The following is a 20,274-nucleotide window of genomic DNA, read 5'->3' on the forward strand; positions in this document are numbered from 1 at the left end:
TGGTCCTTTGTATACCAGAAGTCTGGAATGTTGCTTATTTTAAAGAGCATATTTGTGAACCCTTCCCAAAGAAATTTCGATTCAATAGGCCTAAATGAGATAAAGGAATCTGCATTTTAATAATTCCACAAGATAATTCTTATGCACATTCAATTTTGAAACCAGTGAGTATAGGACTGTGTTATATTTGGTACCTCACTTAGTGGGCACAACATACTCAAGAGATGAGTTTTATTTTCTAATTCACAGATTGTGTAATTGAGGGTCTGTAAGGTTAAGTAACAGTAAGTTAGTGGCAGAGCCAGAAGTGACTTAATCTGTGGGTACTTAACTTTTGAGAATGGAGTGCTTAACTAGGAACCAGGACCGTTTCAGTCCTAGGCTGGCATCCCCAACACCTGCCACTCCCTCCATCCCTACCAGAGGACATGGACACTTGGTGTCTGCGTTGTCTTTTTTGGTTTTGGTTTTGGTTGCTGTGAACCTGAGCAACAAAGGACTAGATCTTTAGTCCCGAACGGAAATATTTATCATTCATTTATTCAGAGAATGACGCAGAGAGAAATAAAAGAATATAGGCAGTTATTTTAAGGAGTTTTGCTACAAAGGGGAGCAAAGTAAAAAGGGGGTAGTTAGTTGAAGATGTATGTTTGTTTGTTTTTAAGATGGGAAACAAAATAGCTGTTTATATGCTGATATGAATGATCTGGCACAAAATTTTGAAAGAGATGTATGAGTGAGGGGAGAACATATGAAGCAGTATCCTTGAGTAGACAAGAAAGGAAGGATCTAGCACGTAAATGGAGGGATTACCTTTAGACAAGAGCCCCCCGAAAATCATTTATGGCCACAGGCAGGAAGGCAGCATCTGCATGTGTATGTGCTGGTAAGGGCTGCATGCGGCAGTGAGAATCTGAAGTTCTTTTCTGGTTGCTTTGGTTTTCTCAATGTAGTTGGAAGCAAGGTCTTCAGCTGATAATGAGGAATGGGGAGCTTTTACTGGGGGTTTGAGGAGAGAGGAAAAGGTGAAAAATAGCTAAACCAGAGGGAAATGAATGGATTTTATTGTACTCTAGCTTTTGCAGTGTTCTCAAGGAACTGCATGTTGGGGTTCAGATGTGAAATTTGCCACTGGTTTATTCAAGTCAGTAAGAATTTATTTAGTGCTTAGCAGGCACTGTACTAGGTCTTGGAAATACAAAGCTGAGTTACCTGAATAGAAAAGATTCATTAGCCTTACAGAAAAATCTCTGGACATGAACAACTTGATACCTACCTCGACAAATGGGCAGGAACTAAGTATTGGTGAGTAACTTTTATGTCCTGGGCTCTTTGCACATGAGGATGAAAAAGATACTTAGGACATCTTAGAAATTATTATAGATCAACAAAATAATATTGCTATGTGAAGAGGGCTTCTATTTAAAAGGTAGGTTAAGATAACTACTTTTTTTTTTTTCCTAGCTTGTGGTTACTGGAATGAGAAACCACCCTATGAATTTGCCAGTGCAACTTGCTGCAAGCGCCTGTGTATTTAACTTAACCAAGCAAGATCTTGCTGCAGGAATGCCTGTCCGACTTCTGGCTGATGTGACCCATTTGCTGCTCAAAGCCATGGAACATTTTCCTAATCACCAACAGGTAAGCATATAGGCATCTCCATTCAGATATCCTCTTAGTGTCTCCTACTCATCTCCTACTTCCATACAGTTCAATTTAGTAGACCAAGGCTGGAAATTCAAATGCCTTTGGAGGCTGTAAAGTAATACATTTGTGGTATAACTAAGTGTCAGACAACAGAGAAGTAGAAAACTAAAGTGTGCATTCCCTGCCTAACAAGTATTAAATCCAAATGTTGAGGGAAATAGTGTAAGCTGTATAAAACTCATTCCCAACCTTGATCTTGAGTTTGTGGTAATTTCAGCAAACCAGCATAGAGTGTCTGTTCTGGTCCAGGCCCTATTAAGTCCTGGGATACAGAAATGAATAAGACATGGATTTTCTATTTCTAGCCGTATGCTAGACTACACAACCTGTCCTATCCTGCAGAAGGAAACTAAAAATACTGCTTGAATAATATTTTTAACTCTTAAAATTTAGCAGTGAGTTGGCAAGTTAATAAACACTCAGAAGTCCAAAACCAAGTATAAATGGCAACCCAGGCTGGCGAGTGGATCACTAAAGCCAGCTTCCCTCATTGAGGGCAATTGTCAAACTCGATGAACTTTAGGCTTTGTTTTTCATGGTCTCTGGAAGCCAGGTGGACAAAAGACAAAGCAAAACCCACCCAAAGTCCACCAGAACAGGAGGCTAGCCACAGTTATCCTATTTATTGTCCTATTTTTCTTTCATCTAATGGAAAAAAAACAAAAACAATTTGTGCAGGTAAACATATGGATCCAGTGGAAGTCAGTCTTTTCAACAGTAGGTGGGCAGAATAAAGGTTGTAAGAAATAAGTGATGTTTCATCACTCTTTGTTTTTTGTAGAGGCTGCCCCTGGTAAAATAACGTAGCAATATTTTCTTAGGATTTTTTTTTTCTCCCTTTTGTTTTTTAGTTACAGAAGAATTGCCTCCTTTCACTTTGCAGTGACCGGATCCTTCAAGATGTTCCATTTAACAGGCAAGTAGTAGTCCTAGAACTTAAAATGGGGCAAAAGAGAATTTTAGAAATCTGTTGTGGGTCATTTCTTATCAGTTAAGATAACCCTGGTGTACGATTAATCAAGTGAGTGGGATTCCACATTGCCTTAGAGAATGCTAAATCTACTTTCTCTGATTAGTGCTTTGACATTCATGATAGCAGATTGACTCTTTTCATAGCCCTTTGCTTAAGAATTTATATTGATTATAGTTTTTAGAATATCCACACAATATTGTGGGCATAGAAATTGAGGCATGTAGAGATTCAGTGTCTTGCCCATGGTTTTGTGACTAGTAACTGCCAGGCTAGTAAGACTTAAGTCTTCTACTTCTAGGTCCAGTGTTCTTTTCTCTGTATCATACCACTTATTGTTATTGTTATTTGATATTGAATTATAGAAAAAATTTTTTAAAGAAAGCCATACAGCTAGATTCCAATAAGTATAAAGGATTCTTTTGTTTTCTAAGGTGTTGTGATTTGGGAGCTAAAAAGTGATTTTTTTTCACTTTACTATTTTAAAATATAATTTTTTAATGATGGTATTTTAAAAATGAAATTTTTACTTTATTATTTAATGAAAAGTACATTTCTCAAGCAGTAGTTTTACTGTGATTTACTTTTATTTGGGTAACTACACTATTATCTGACATGGCTGAGGAATTATGTGTTCCATTTATTAGTATTAGAAATAGTTTGAATAAAAATATAACTATATACAGATCTGATGTAGATGACTAATTTTGTTTTATAGCTGTTGAGCAGCTATACTGGTCACATGAAGTCATAGTTAGAAAAGGCATAGTCACTCTCTTAAAGAAAATTTGTAAACTAGCCCAGGGGGTGGTAAACTTTTTCTTAAAGAGCTAGATAATAAATACTTTAGGCTTGTGAGCCATAGGCTTGTGCTGCAACGACTTAATTCTGCCATTGTCCCTATAGAGCAGCCATACCAATGTAGAACAAATAGGGGTAACTATGTTCCAATAAAACTTTAGAAAACAGGCAGCTGGGCCCACAGCTATGAAATCATGATAGGCAGACTATAGTTTGCCTGCCTCTGATCTAGTCAATGCACTCTGCTAGAATTGAGCTTCTTTGTGGTCAGAGACTATAATTGGTTAATCTCTGTCTCTAGTGCTTACGTGGATATTTAACGGATGGATGGATGAATGAATAAATGAGTATAATAGAAGATAGAATTTTTCATAGCTGAGGATGACAGAATGCATTGGGCCCCCGAACAAGGAGGGAAAGATTCGATCTGATTGGTGATTTAGTGATAGCAGATAATAAAGATAACAACCAACATGTATGAAACATTGGATATTGCCAGGCATTGTGCTGTTTTACATATGCTTATTTAGTCCTTACAACAATCCTGTGAAATTGTTACTCTTGTAGTCTTCATTTTACAGATTAGGAAACAGAGGCACAGAGAGGTGATAAAATAGTAAGTAGCAGAATTTAGACTTAAATCCAGACTGACTCAGACACTATTCTTTGCATTCACCCTATATTACTTTGAAGATGAGAGCTAGTTGAGTTGATTGTTTTATGTTTTGGTAACTGCACACATAAAGGCACAGAGAAAGTCAATAATAATAATACTAGTAAAATATAACCTTTATCAAAAGCTTGCTGTGTCCCAAGTTCTGAACTAAATTTTAAGCTTTACAGGTGATATAATTTAATCCTCGCAATAATCCTATGGACTAGATCTTATTATTTTACAGATAAGAAAATTGAAGTTCAGAGAGATTAAGGAACTTGCCCAGGGTCCCCAAGTTAGTAAGTGGTGGAGGTGATATTTTAATCCATGCTGACTCCAAAGTTTATGATGTTCTTAATGACTTGACTGCATTGCTTCACATGATAAAATAATTTATTTTATCATTAACATTAGGTAGAACTAGAATTCAAACCCCCAAATCCAAAGAACATCAGAATCTGTGCTATATTATCTCATAATTGTGGTCATGTTTGGAGACTAATGAACAGTCCACTTTGCAGTAAGCATAGGGCAGGCAGGAAAAAAATTTGAATGTATGGGCCTATTGCTAGAGTCCTAAAATACTGTGAGTATAGGAGTGACATCATACTTAAGTCGTCTGACAGATTTATTACCAATGTGTAGGTAGAAATTGAAGGGAAAGCAATGGAGGCAGAGGCACTTTAGGACTCTATTATAAAAGAATGCCAGTTTATCCGAAGAAAACAAAAGCACTACTTTGAAAAGATATATGTACCCTTACATTCATTGCAGCATTAGTCGTAATAGCCAAGATATTATTGAAACAACCTAGATGAATGGACACAGAAGATGTGAGATACACATACAGATACTGGACTATTATTCAGCAATAAAAAAGAATGAAATCTTGCCATTTGTGACATCACGGATGGACCTAGAGGGTATTATGTTAAGTGAAATAGTCAGAGAGAGAAAGACGAATACTGTATGGTCTCACTCATATGTGAAATCTGAAAGAACAAAATAAGTGACAAAACAAACAGACCCGTAGATATAGAGAACAAGCTGATGGTTGCCAAAGGAGAGGGAGTGTGGGGTGGGGAAAAAGCATTTTTATAAATGTTGGTGGACTGATTCTATCAAGGCTACTTCATTTTCCACCTCTGCAGCTGACCCATGGCTGGGGTTCCACTGGCTTACTTAATCCTGAAGGCTCCGCCCTGTGACATTCCCTATCATGAACCCTGACCCTGGTGAAGCATGAGGTTATTTAAGGAGGTCTAGACAGCTCTCCAGGATGCCTCAATATGAAACTCCCTGGCAAGTGCTATTACACACACACACACACACACACACACGCAAATAATTAGTCACCATTAAAGGATGGTAGTAAACCACTTATTGTTTTGAAACTGGCAAATAAAGGGAAAGAATCAAACATCCTATCTTTCCTATAATAACTATATTACTAGCCAATCAAATAGTATCTGTATTAGATTGTTTGTATTTCAACTAATAAATGAAGAAAGAATGATAGGATTAGAACATTACCATTTTACAATTCCCGATTAACATACGGATGTAAGTAATAAACACACCAGTGGCTGCTAAAACTACAAAAAGAGAGACAGCTGGACATTATGTGCCTTCTGACAAGAGAGCATAACACAATCAATGAAGTAATTTTGCCTCCCAAAATTAAATATAAATGTGATTAAATATAAATCAAACTACCAATTTATAAGAAATACAGATGGTAGAACATGTTAAATAGAACCACAGGGCTGCAATCAGACAAATTCAGACTGGGAATCTCTACAGATCAAAGAATCCAATTTCTTCAGTAAACAAACGGCAAGCAGGTGGGGTGGGGAAGAGGGGGATGTAAAAGAAACCTGTAGATTAAAAGGCACTTAAGACACGTGAACTACTGCAGTGTGTGAGTGGTGGTGGTGTGTGTGTGGCGCGGGTATAATGCCAGTAATGGGCTTGATCAAAATGGCCTTAGGAATAGAAAGGAGGTAAAAGTAAATTTGAAGGAAGTTGCAGAGGATTCATTTACACCAATATAATCATCCAGCCAACATGTATTAAACACTGTTTGTGTATAGAGTACTATATTGGGTCCTTGGCATAAAGGGCTTAATAGGATACAGTCCATTCCCTAAAGGAACTCATGCTCCTAATGGGGGATTCTAGTGAGTCTCCAGATAATTACAGCTCTCTGACAGAGTTATAAACAAGTGCTAGGAGCAGTGAGAAGACAATGATAAACTTGTCAAGGAAAGCTTCTCACAGGAAGTGATATTTGAGCTGAGTCTTGAAAGATGAAATTACTGGTAAATAATCAGATATATTCCTTGGTGTCATCCTTGATTTCTCTCCTTATCTCACACCCTAAATCCAGCTCTGTCTTCAAAATATATCCAAAATTTGGCCATTTGTGGTCACTTCCATTTCTATCACTTGGATTAGACCAAAAGTAAATTTCTCTCCTGGATTACTGTGGTCACCTCTGAAATACTCTCCTAGCTTCTGTCCTTGCCCTCCTGAAGTTTATTCGACACACAGCTGATAGAATAATCCTATTAAAAACGTAAGTCAGTTCATGTCATATCTCTGCTCAGAATCCTTCCATGGCTTTCCATCTCATTCAGAGTAAAAGCTAATTCTTTACCAAGACTGTGATCTGGCTCCCCTGTTACCTCTGACCTCATTTCTTAGTACTACTCTTTCCTTTGTTCTCTGCTCTGGCCTCCCTGGCCTCCATGCTATTTCTCTAAACCTCCAGGCATACTCTCTCTTCAGGGTCCCTGTGTTTCTCATTCCCTCGGCCTGGAATGCTTTTCCCCTAAATATCAACATGGCTCATTCTCTTACTACATCACAAGTTTCAGTGAAGCCTTCCCTAGCCGCCTTACACAAAATTTCAACATTCCATCTCTTCTCTCCCTGCTTATAGTTTTTTCTCTATAGTCAGTACCTAATCATACCATATATTTTACTTAATTACCTGATTTATTATGTTTTTCCCCCACCAGTGTGTAAGCCCTATGAAAGGAGAGATATTTTTGTTTTGTTCACTACTCTACCACTAGTACCAAGAACAGTATCTGGCACAAAGCAGGGGCCCATAAATGTTTATAAATGAATGAATTCCCATTGTGCTAGATACTGTGAGGAATCCAGAAAATACTTAAATTATTACTGCAGTTTAGAAATCACTACCAAATAGAAATATAGATTAGAAATATATTATAATTCTAGAAGGTAAATGCCAAATAGTTTTGACTTATTTTTTAGAAAGTGTTGTCAGAATTAATGAGGTACCATCTCCAGAACACTTAAGTGTAATGTAGTTGTTATTCTCTATCAATTAAGAGGAGTTTTCCCTTTCCCTCTTACCTGCTGAAATTATAGCATCGGTTCCCAGCTGAGGCTCTGAAACTGTGCCTGGGCCTCCAGGATTAATTCATGAAAACTTTTGTGTGTTTTCAGGTTTGAAGCAGCCAAGCTTGTCATGCAATGGCTCTGCAACCATGAGGATCAAAACATGCAAAGGATGGCAGTTGCTATCATTTCCATCCTGGCTGCCAAGGTACCTGAACTCTTGTTTCCTGTTACAGTTATTATTTTCCCCAAAATCTGTGTGCCACAAAGGTTAGTAAGCCTCTCTACCAGCCTGCTTATTCAAGCTGTATTCAATATTGCAGATTTCCAGATTGGTCAGAGGTTTTAGTCTGATCTTTGGAGTCTGTTACAATGAATGATATTAAACTAAACACTAGTGAGTTCTTGAACATTTACTTTGTCTGCTTGCTTGCAGCTTTCTACAGAACAAACGGCGCAGCTTGGTGCTGAGCTCTTCATTGTCAGGGTAAGTTTGTTATCTCCTTGGTGCAGACCACCAGACAATTTTCATTTTTATTGTTTTCAGGCAATGTTGTCTATCTTCTGATGTTTTACATTTTAAAAAATAATTAAGCTTTGCTCAGTGGCAGTATCGTAGCCAATGAGGTTTATCCGAGGCGCAATTATTGCTAATTAAAAACTTTTCCTAAAAATCATTTTTGTTACTCCTACATGAGTGTATTCATTTCTTTCATAGAGGCAGCTTTAGTCCTTAACAGAGATGGAAAGAGCCCTGATAGGAGTCACATGACCTAGAATCTAACTTGTAAACTCACTTTGTGAATTTAGACAAATTACCTGAACTATTGGGGCTTACATAAGCCTTAAGAAGACCCTGTCCAGTTCTAAAATTTGGTGATAATGTTAAATTTATGAAGAAAACATAGTTATAATATAATCTAATAAGTATTATATAATAATAGAAATATAAATGAAAAAATTAATGTAAGGAGAAGAGAAGGTTGTGGTGGTATAATGGAAAGAGTAGGAATTTTTAAGTTGACATTTGGGTGTATTCCTAATTCTGTTTCTAGTGGTGTGATTTGTAGCAAGTCACATAAATTTTCTTAAGGGTGATAAAAAAATACATAACTATTATGAAGATCAAATGAAAGGAAAAAGTATTAATTGAAGGAATATATGCTAAGTGTCTAGCACAAAATACAGTGTGTATTAGATGAGTAGAAAAGGATGCTGGGTTTATTTATTTTAAGTATTTTCAGAGATGACATTTTAGTTATAAATATGGCTTTTTATTGTCATATGTGTGTTTAAGTAATTTTGGCTGGAGATATTCAAAGATTTTAAGGAAATGGTTCACTCATATGCTTTGGAGGAAAATTAAGCTCAGTTTAAAAGGAATTAACAAGAATTAGTAGTAGTAGTAATGATGATGATAGCTAGTTTTTGTTTGTTTTTTTGGCTCTTATTTGTTACCTGCAATTTACATATGAAGAAACAAAAAATTAAATCAGCAAACAAGGGTACACAGTTAGTCAGATGCAGAGATTATATTGAAACTCAGGTAGCCTGATTCTTGTGCCACACCTTAGCCACTATGCTGTTAAGTTACCTAATTGCACCTAAATGTTTGTGTTTCTTAAAAAGTTTTTTCTAGAATTGTTTGAAACTTTAAGTAATAAGTGTTCATTCATGTTTCCTTGTATCTGTTTTAACAGAGCTCCCTTTTACCTCCAAAAATGTAATCTAAAAATGGAATAATGGATTCATTATATAGATCTTAAAACATTTATCTTTCAAACTTTAAATTTCTTGGGGATGGCCGGTTAGTTCAGTTGGTTAGAGCGTGGTGCTGGTAGCACAAAGGTGGCCGGTTTGATCCCCGCATGGGCCACTGTGAATTGCACCCTCCTTAAAAAAAACAACTTTCAAACTTTAAATTTCTTAGGTTAAAGCTGCAATAGAAATAATTTACAAATGGAATTTCAAAGCTATTATTTAAATCTAATATAAACTTTAATTCTCTTATGATTGCATTTTATTTGGCCTTTCTTTTTTCTTAGGAAAAGTTGGAGTTAGATAGAATTAGGTCTTCCAATTCTTACTTTCTCTTACTAAGCTGACTATGATCAAATTACGTAGCATTTCGCAAACTCAATTTCCTCTCCTAAAAAATGGGGATAGCACTACTACAATTTGAGATATAATTTGCTGATGATTAATAAATGTTTGCTTCATTTCTCTCTCCTTCTCTTCCACCTTTTTTATCCCAGGATCTAAAATGAGTATGTTTTGACTAATTGGGTAAGATAATTGGTCCTAAGCTTTAAGCATTTTGCTTTTCATTTTATTTATAGGTGATTAGATTATAGGTACGATCAGAATAATATAGAAGTATTTATGAAGGTCCTATACTTTTTTCTTGTTGAAGGAAAAGTCTGATCCAAGAGGCTGTTTGTCGTACTTGTAAAAACCTTTACAGGAAATGTTTTAAGCCATAATACTAATCCTCATGAACTTGTGGTTATTATACTAGTTGTAATAACAATTGAGTAATGAGAAATTAATTGTATTTTCCTTTCAGCAACTTCTTCAAATAGTGAAGCAGAAAACCAATCAAAATTCAGTGGACACTACTTTGAAGTTTACTTTGAGTGCACTTTGGAACCTCACAGATGAATCTCCAACCACTTGCAGACACTTTATTGAAAACCAAGGGTTAGAACTCTTCATGAGGGTGCTAGAGGTTAGAACGGGAATTTAGCCTACAGTTTTGACGCTTATTGATTGATTGGCTTATGCATTTATTTATTATATTTAGTTCTTTAGGTAGTTATAGTTTTCTTTCTTTTTACAGTCTTTTCCAACTGAATCATCCATTCAACAGAAAGTCCTAGGACTTTTGGTAAGATATAAGCATTTCCTGCTAAATTAAAAGCTATGATTATTTTCTGACTGAGGTAATATGTTGAAGTTGCTGCTCTATTTATAAACACTTAATGCCATTAGAAAATATATACAATGTTGTTAAGTGAAAAAAACGGTGCAAAACTATTTGTAGATACTAAGATTTTCATCACATTAAAGGAAAAATATAAATTACATACTTTATATTTTATGGTGTAGTACAAAGATTCACAGTGAACATGTTTTACTTTTATAATCAGAAAAAAGATTTCATCAGAAAATGTCACTAACTGTCAAATATATGGTAATGGAAGGAGAACTGACTCTGAGTGGTGAACACACAGTGTGATATATAGATGATGTTTTAGAGAATTGTACACTTGAAACCTATGTAATTTTACTAACCATTGTCACCCCAATAAATTTTAATTAAAAAAAAAACCAAAAAAAAAAAAGGAAAAAGAAATGTCACTAACCTACAAGTATTCTTAGATGCTATATTTGGTAATTAATAATTACTACTTAAAAGACTGCTTAACAAATCAGATAATTCTATAAATATGTTGGATATAGGTTAGAGTGAGCCCTTGCAGTGATTAAAACATTTGATCCTTCATCTTATGGATCAAATGTTTTAATCACTGCAATAAGCAAAGTGCTTGTGTGATAAAAGCCATTTCAGAACAGACCTCCATTCTTGAGGAACTAGATCATAGGAGGCATGGGTTAGTGAGTTAAAAAAAAAAAAGTAGTAGGGGCCGGCCCGGTGGCTCAGGCGGTTAGAGCTCCATGCTCCTAACTCCGAAGGCTGCCGGTTCAATTCCCACATGGGCCAGTGGGCTCTCAACCACAAGGTTACCGGTTCAACTCCTCAAGTCCCACAAGGGAACTCCTCGAGTCCCGCAGGGGAACTCCTCGAGTCCCGCAAGGGATGGTGGGCAGCGCCCCCCTGCAACTAAGATTGAACACAGCACCTTGAGCTGAGCTGCCTCCCAGATGGCTCAGTTTGTTGGAGTGCATCCTCTCAACCACAAGGTTGCCAGTTTGATTCCTCGACAAAGTCCTGTTCCCCTTCCCCAATAAAAATCTGTACAAAAAAAAAGAAATGTAGAATTGTGTTAGTTTTCCAGATGCAAGACTGAGATACTGAGCAATGAGAGATGGATTTTTAGGAAAGCTAAGGGCTAGCATTTAAGGAGAACCTATCTATTTATTATAGCTTTAGTTATGTAAAGTAAAAAATGTAAAATGACCTAAATGTCCTGCAATAGGGAACTATATGATTGTTTTATTCAGGGCTCATAGGATTATTAGATACAGAAGTTGGCTAAAGTCACTGCAAGAGGAAACGGAGATCTCATAGGGCTTTAAAAATGCTTTTTAAGTTTTTTTCAAGAAGAACATGTTTATTATAACTAGTGAAACAATGCAAAAATGTATTTAAAAAGATTAAGACTTTGTCCCCAACCTTCCATCATTTTTATCTCCATGAGGTAATTAATACTAATACAACCTGATGTGCTTCCTTACATATCTTTCTTCATTACTTTGTGATTGAATTTTTTTCAATAATGTATTTTGAGAGATTGATTATAATTTAAACTTCGTGGTCAGAGGACATACTTTGTTTAATTTGAATACTTTTGAATTTACTGAGAATTGTGTGTATCTCAGAACATGCGCTATCCTGGTAAATGTTCCATGTGCACTTGAGAGGAATATGTATTCTGCTGTTGTTGATTTGTGTTCTATAAATGTCACTCAGGTCTAGTTGATTGATACTGTTCAAGTCTACCATATCCTTGCTGATTTTCTACCTACTTGTTCTAGAAATTATCGACAGGGGTTTCAAAATCTTCAGTTGTATAGTGAGTTTGTCTGTTTCTTCGTACAGCTGTATCAATTTTTGCTTTATGTATTTTGAAGCTCTGTTATTAGGTTCATAAACAGTTTGTTATGTATTTTGAAGCTCTGTTATTAGGTTCATAAACAGTTTGTTATGCTCTCTTGGTTAATTAACCCCTTTGTCATATGAAATGACCTTCTTTATCCCTGATAATATTCTTTACTTTGAAATCTTCTTTGTCTCATATTAATATAGCCATTTCAGCTTTCTTTTAACTAATGTTAACATGGTTTACCTTTTTCCATCCTTTTACTTTTAACCTATATTTATCTTTATATATAAAGTATTTTTCTTTATACTTTGCATCCTGCTTTTTTTTTTATCCAATCTGAGAATCTCTGTCTTTTAGGGGGTTATTTGGACCATTTACATTTAATGTGATTATTGCTATGGTTAGATTTGGTTTATCATCTTAGTATCTGTCTTCTGTTTCTCCCATCTATTCTTTGTTTTTTCTTGTTTTTCTGTCTTCTTTTGGTTTAATTGACTATCTTTTTTCATGATTCCATTTGATCTCTTTTCTTGGTTTATTAGTTTATTACTCTTTGCTTTATGTTAATGATTGCTTTGGGTTTATAGTATATATCTTTAATCACAGTCTACCTTTAAGTGATTTTATATAATTTTATATATCATATAAGAACCTTATAATAATAAACTTCTTCCATTTCTGCTCTTCTTTCCTTTATGCTATTATCATGCATTTACTTTTACGTATGTCATAAAACATACTTTGTTTGATGCCAATTACCTTTTAAGGTTTAAATAATTTTTAAAACTTATATGTTTACCCAAATAGTTAGTATTTCTGTGTTTTTCTTTCCTTTGTATATCTAGATTGCCATTGTTTCATTTTCCTTCTACCGAAAAGACATGCTTCAACATTTCTTGTAGTGTGGGTCTGCTGCTGCTGAATTCTTCAGTTTTTATGTCTGCAAACATCTTTATTTAACCTTTGTTTTGTTTTTTGTTTGTTTGTTTTTTTTGTGTGTGTTTTTGTAATTCGGGAAATACCCATTCTTTTTATTTTTGTATTTATTATAAAAAAGTTTTTTTTACATTCAATATTATATTAGTTTTAAGTGTACAGCATAGTGGTTAGATATTTATAGAATTTATGTGGTGATCCCCCGATTAGTCTAGTACCCACCTGGCACTATATACATAGTTATCACAGTATTATTTACTATATTCCCTATGTTGTACTATACATGTCTGTGACTATTTTGTAATTACCAATTTGTATTTCTTAATCCCTTCACCTTTTACACCCAGCTCCCTAACTCCCCTCCCCTCTGGAAACCATCAGTTTGTTCTCTGTGTCTATGAATCTGTTTCTATTTTGTTTGTTCGTTTACTTTGTTCTTTAGATGCCACATATAAGTGAGATCATATGGTATTGGTCTTTTTCAGTCTGACTTATTTCACTTAGCATAACACCCTCTAGGACCACCCATGTTGTCGCAAAATAGTAAGATTTCATTCTTTTTTATGGCCAAGTAACCTTTGTTTTTGAAGGAAGTTTTTGCCAGGTACAGAATTCTAGGTGACAGTACTTTAAAGATGTTGATTAGCTTTTTTCTGACTTGCATCTTTCCAACAAGAAATCCAATGTCATTGTTATCTTTATTCCTCTCTATGTACATGATTTTTTTCCTCTGGCTACTTTTAAGATTAGCAACTGTTTTGAATAATTTAATAATGATGTGGTCTTGATGTAATTAATTCATGTTTCATGTATTTGGGATTCATTGAGCATCTTGGATCTATAGTTTTATAGTTTTCATCAAGTTTGAAAAGTGTTTGGCCATTATTTCTTCAAAAAAAATGTTTGCACTCTCCCCTGCCCCTAACACACTGGAGTCTTTTGAAGACTACAGTTTCTCATATATTAAGCTGCTTGAAATTGTCCTACCACTCACTGGTGGTCTTTTAATTTTCTTTGTTCTTTTCTCTGTGTATGTTTCAGTTTGGGTAGTTTCCATTGCTATGCCTTCTCTCTAATTCAGTAATCGTTTTCTTTTGCAATGTCTAATCTGCTGGTAATACCACCTAGTGTATTTTTCATCTTAGACATTGTCATTTTCTTTTCTGGAAGTTCAATTTGAGTCTTTTTTTATATCTTCCATGTTTCTACTTAACTTTTTTTTTTTTACTAAGACACGACCTTTTATTTATTTATTTTTATTTATTTATTTATTTTAACAGGACTTTATTGGGGAACAGTGTGTACTTCCAGGCCTTTTTTCCAAGTCAAGTTGTTGTCCTTTCAATCTTAGTTGTGGAGGGTGCCGTTCAGCTTCAAGTTGTTGTCCTTTCAGTCTTAGTTGTGGAGGGCGCAGCTCAGCTCCAGGTCCAGTTGCCGTTTTCTAGTTGCAGGGGGCGCTGCCCACCATCCCTTGCGGGAGTCCAGGAATCGAACTGGCAACCTTGTGGTTGAGAGCCTGCGCTCCAACCAACTGAGCCATTCGGGAGGCAGCTCAGCTCAAGGTGCCATGTTCAATCTTAATTGCAGGGGGCGGAGCCCACCATCCCTTGTGGGACTTGAGGAGTTGAACTGGCAACCTTGTGGTTGAGAGCCCACTGGCCCATGTGGGAATCAAACAGGCAGCCTTCGGAGTTAGGAGCATGGAGCTCTAACCGCCTGAGTCACCGGGCCGGCCCCTCTACTTAACTTTTGAACATATGAAACATATTTATAATAACTATTTTACTTTTTTTCTCTGCTAATTTTAACATGTGTGTCAATTCTGAGTCAGTTTCAAATGATTGATTAGTCTCCTTATTTTGAGTTGAGTTTTCCTGCTACTTTGTATGCCTGGTAGTTTTTGATTGATTGCCAGACATTGTGAAGTTTAACTTTTAGGCGCTGGATTTTTTTTTTTCTTTTCTGAACTTTGTTCTGGGATACAGCTAACTTTTAAACAGTTTGATCATTTTGGAAGTTACTTTTATGATTTATTAGGAAGGTCCGGAGCAGTGCTCAGGCTGGAGCTAATTATTCTATACGTAGTACTGAGACAAGAGCTTCTTGAGTACTCTTTACCCATTCCCCATGAATTAAGAGTTTTTCCAGACTGAATGGTGAGAACAAGCTCTATTCCTGGCCCTCTGTGAGTGCTGGAACTTTTCTCTAATATTTTTTGATGGTTCTTTTCTTACTCGTATAAGTTTCTTCACAGTCATGCTCTGGTCAGTACTTTGCTGAACAGAGTGTTTCTTTCAGCAGCTTCTGGATTCAATTTATGTGCAGTTCTCTTCTCTCTGGTTTTCTTTCCTATGAATTGCCTTGGTCTCCTGGAACTCTCAAATCTACCTCGTCAGTGCCATGAATCCACTGGGTTCTGCTAAAGTTCTAATCCCTATGCCACAGCCTGGAAACTCAAGGCAGTATCTCATCTTGTTTGTTTTCCAACTCTAAAGGTCACTGTTCTTTATTACCTAATGTCCAGTATCTTGAAAACTGTTGTTTCATGTTTGTGTCTTTTTAATTATTTCATACAGGAGAATAAATCTGGCCCCTTTTACTCCATCTTCACCACAGAAGCAGGAATCCTCACAATCTTCCATTAGATTTAATAATGAGAAATTTGTCTTTTATATTTACCTACATATTTTTTAAAATACATTTCTTTTAGTGTAGGTATGTTGGTGATGAGTTTTTACTTAGGTTTTGTTTACATGAAAAAGTTTTTTATTTTGCTTTCATTTTCAAAAGATACATTTTTGCTGGCTATTGAAATCTTAAGTGGGCTTTTTATTTCAATTTGGTTTTGGGATTTATAATTTTCATCAAATTTTGGAAAATTTTGGCTATTATTTGTTCAAATATTTTTCTCTGTATCCTCTCTCATCTCTTCTCTTTCTGAGACTCCCATTACATATATGTTAGATTGCTTGATGTTGTCTCATTGGTCATAGAAGTATTCTATTGGCTTTTTTCCCAGGTTGGTTTTTGTTTTGTTTTTTCATTTCTGTTTTTTGGCTTGGATGTTTTTCAGTTCACTGTTTGTTTGTTGTTGTTGTTGTTTCCTCTCCTGCAGTATCTCACTGCTGTTAATCTCATCCAGTATATTTTTCATTTCAGTTTTTTTTTCTAGACGTTACATTTAGATCTTTTTCATATCTTCATTTTCTTCTCCCCTCAGACTTTCTTTCTTTTCATCTTGAATCATATTTGTAACATAGTAACTGTTTTAAGTTTTTGTCTAATTATTCTATTATCTCTTATTTCTCAGTCCTTTTTTTTTTTTAATGAGTGATTGGGAGATTTACTTTTTTTTTTTTTTTTTTTAATTAGTTCCAGGTGTACAATAGTTAGACATTTATACCCCTCACAAAGTGATAACCTCCCTCCCTCTCTCTACTTTCTGGGTCCATTTTTATGGGTTGATTTTTCTCCTAGTTATGGATCATATTTTCCTGACTCTTTGTATGCCTGGTAATTTTTTATTGGATGCCAGTCATTGTGAAATTTACATTGTTGTTGCTGGAATTTGTTGTTTTCCTTTAAAGAGTCTTGGACTTTGTTCTCGCATGCAGTTAATCTACTAACAGATCAAGTCATTCTTTTCAAAACTTATTTTTATTTGCTTTATTAGAATAGATTCAGATCAGCCTTCACTCTAGCACTCATATATAATTGAGCCCCATTACCATTATTCAATGCTTTGTTTATTATGAGATCTCTTCACTCTGCCTGGTGGGAATATGACCTATTCCTAAGCCTGTGTGACTGTGAGATTTGTACATATACAGCTTTCTGGTGGTTCTTTTCCTAGCCTCATAGAGTTTCACATCATAACAGTACTCAAGCCAAAGAATTGAGGTGATTCCTCTGCAGGTATCTTTCTCTCTTTCTTTCTGGAGCTTTTTCCTTTCCAGTACTCTGTTCTACAAATTTTGCTGCTTTGGCCGCCTTGAACTCTGATCTCTATTTCTGCAACTCAGAAAAACTGCCAGATTCTCTTTAGGTTTCCCTCACATACATAGCAGTCTGGAAACTGCCCCATTTGAATACCTTCTCTTATAGATCACATTCCTGTATAGCCTGTTGTCCACTGTCTGAAAAGAGTTCTCTTATATATTTTGTCTGATTTTCTAGTAACATGCTTATAGCAGGAAGGAATAATCATAATTCTTTTGAAGCTATATTCTAAATATTTCCTTTTTTGTTGTTGGTTTTTTGTTTGTTTTAATAGTGAATTTTGTGTGTGTGTGTGTGTGTGTGTGTGTGTGTATGTTTCTACTTTTTTCATCAGTTACTATCTTGTAGTTACATGTGGTTCTTGGGAGGGGTCTAATCCACTCTTATGTTTGATGATTCTCACTCATTATGGATCGTTTTAATTGTGAATTGTAATTTAGCATTGTGATGGGTTATCTTGTGTGGGGCTTTGAGTTCAAGGTGTGTCCTTCTCAGAGGGTATTTGTATTTCTTTCTACCAAGCTTGGAGGAGAAGGAATACTGCCCTTTTTGTTTTTTTGTTTTTAATTTTAAAAAGGCAGATATTCCTTTTCTTTTTTGTTACTATAAAAATGATATATGCTATGTTAAAAAATATATAAATAGAAAAGAGTATAAAACATGAATGTTAAATGCCTTTTCTTGTTTGAATATCTGAGATTAGAGAGGGGCATAGGAGACACTGATTAGTCATTGATTCTGATGGAAAACTACAAGATTATACACATTCATATAGTGAGTATTGTTAAACTTTTCTACCCTCACTCTTTGCCATGGTTGGAGAACAAAGGTTACTAGTCATTAGAGAATATATTTGAACATGATGCCTTTCATTATCATTTATTATAGAATGACTTAAACTAGGGAATGAATAGTCTTCACAATGAAAGGCCAAGGTTTTTGGTTCCTAAGAAATGGAATCAATGTGTTAGGAAGAGAATTATGATTTCACAGTAGATCAAATGAAGTTTTAAAAATGAGGATTCGTTGAAATAAAACCATGCCTATATGGTCAGTTAATCTATGAGAAAGGAAACAAGAATATACAGTGGGGTAAAGACAGTCTATTCAATAAATGGTGTTGGGAAAACCAGCAGATACATGCAAAAAAAATGAAACTAGACCACCTTCTTATATCATATACAAGAATATAAACTCAAAATGGATTAAAGACTTAAATATAAGACCCAAAGCCATAAAACTCATAGAAGACAACATAGGCAGTAAACTCTCTGACATTGCTCTTAGTAATATTTTTTCTGATATATCTCCTCGGGCAAGGGAAACCAAAGAAAAACTAAACAAATGGGACTACATCAAACCAAAAAGTTGTTGCATAGCAAAGGAAACCATCAACAAAATGAAAAGGCAACTTAGTGATTGGGAGAAGACATTTGCCAGTAATACATTCGATAAGGGGTTAACACCCAAAATTTAAAAAGAACTCGCACAACTTAACACCAAAAACAAAACAAAAAATCCAGTTGAAAAATGGGCAGAAGACCTGAATAGACATTTTACCAAAGAGGACATACAGATGGCCAATAGACATATGAAAAGATGCTCAATGTCACTAATCATCAGAGAATTGCAAATTAAAACCACAATATCATCTCACACCTGTCAGAATGACTATCATCAATAAGTCAATAAACAAGTGTTTGTGAGGATGTGAAATAAAAGGAATCCCCAGGCACTACTGGTGGGATTGTAAATTTGTGCAGCCACTATGGAAAACAGTATGGAGGTTCCTCAAAAAATTAAAAATAGAAATACCTTATGATCCAGCAATTCCACTTCTGGGTATCTATCCAAAGAAATCCAGACACTAATTCAAAAAGATATATGTACCCCTATGTTCATTGCAGCATAATTTACAATAGCCAAGATATAGAAGCATTCTAAGTGCCCAACAATAGACAACTGGATAAAGAAGAAGTGATACGTATATACAGTGGAATATTGCTCATCCATAAAAAAGAATGAAATCTTACCATTTGCAACAGCATGAAAGGACCTAGCGGGTATTATGTAAGTGAAATAAGTCAGATAGAGGAAGACAAATACCATGTGATTTCACTTATATGTGGAATCTAAAGAAAAAAATAAACGAACAGACAAAACAGAAACAGACTCATAGATACAGAGAACATGTTGATGGTTGCCAGATGGGAGGGGGGTTGAGGGGTTGGGTGAAAAAGGTGAAGGGATTAAGAAGTGGAAAGTGGTAGTTAAAAAATAGTCACAGGGATATAAAGTACAGCATAGGGAATATAGTCAATAATATTGTAAAAAAACTATGTATGGTGCCAAGTGAGCACTAGATTTTTCAGGGGGAATCACTTTATAAATTATATAAATGTCTAACCACTATGCTATACATGTGAAACTAATACCGTGTTTCCCCAAAAATAAGACCCAGCCGGACCATCAGCTCTAATGAGTCTTTTGGAGCAAAAATTAATATAAGACCCTGTCTTATATTGAAATAAAATGGAATCTTATATTAGTTTTCACTCCAAAAGACGCAAGGTCCGGCTAGGTCTTATTTTCAGGGACACACGATAAAATAAGATTGAATGTCAATTGTAATTGAAAAATAAAAATTAATTTAAAATTTTTTAAAAATTAATTTTAAAAAAATTAAGGTTCGTCTTCAGAGTACTGAGATAAATTGGATCTTAGATCCTTTGGGAGAAGATCAACCACATTATAAACTGGAAACCCCTCAATTGTTTCCCATGTGAAGAGGTCTTCCTTATATACTGCCAAGGGAAGCCAGCACATCCCAAGTCCAAATAAAACACCTACCTTCTGTAGGCTAGCAGGCAAACTTTGGCAGTCACTGGAGGTCTAAGACTATGAAATTTTAAGACACAGGATCACTATATTGTTCAAACAAATAGATGCTTCTAGATGCCAAACTTTCCTGGTTTTCCTTCTACCTGTTTCTGATTTTTCACAGTTTGGAGTTTCTCCCAACCACATAGATGGTATAATTTGAACAA

At 35.3% G+C, this 20,274-nt stretch overlaps 1 protein-coding gene and 1 non-coding gene across 2 annotated transcripts in view; both read left to right on the forward strand.

Annotated features, from left to right (window-relative positions):
- The window catches only part of ZYG11B (zyg-11 family member B, cell cycle regulator), a 79,454-nt gene that overhangs the window by 43,535 nt on the left and 15,645 nt on the right, over positions 1–20,274 (forward strand). Inside the window, exons 5-10 of the mRNA XM_088791145.1 lie at positions 1,465–1,641; positions 2,559–2,623; positions 7,614–7,713; positions 7,942–7,992; positions 10,072–10,233; positions 10,345–10,392. Coding sequence (XP_088647271.1) covers positions 1,465–1,641; positions 2,559–2,623; positions 7,614–7,713; positions 7,942–7,992; positions 10,072–10,233; positions 10,345–10,392 — 603 coding nt within the window. The remainder of the gene's footprint in view (positions 1–1,464; positions 1,642–2,558; positions 2,624–7,613; positions 7,714–7,941; positions 7,993–10,071; positions 10,234–10,344; positions 10,393–20,274) is intronic.
- Positions 8,099–8,233, forward strand: LOC141572617 (U4 spliceosomal RNA). The gene has a single exon (XR_012497928.2). It is a non-coding gene; the product is annotated as a U4 spliceosomal RNA (small nuclear RNA).

This window comes from Rhinolophus sinicus, chromosome 14 (assembly GCF_057876585.1).
Source record: "Rhinolophus sinicus isolate RSI-liver-muscle chromosome 14, RSI-T2T, whole genome shotgun sequence".
Lineage (NCBI taxonomy): Eukaryota > Metazoa > Chordata > Mammalia > Chiroptera > Rhinolophidae > Rhinolophus > Rhinolophus sinicus.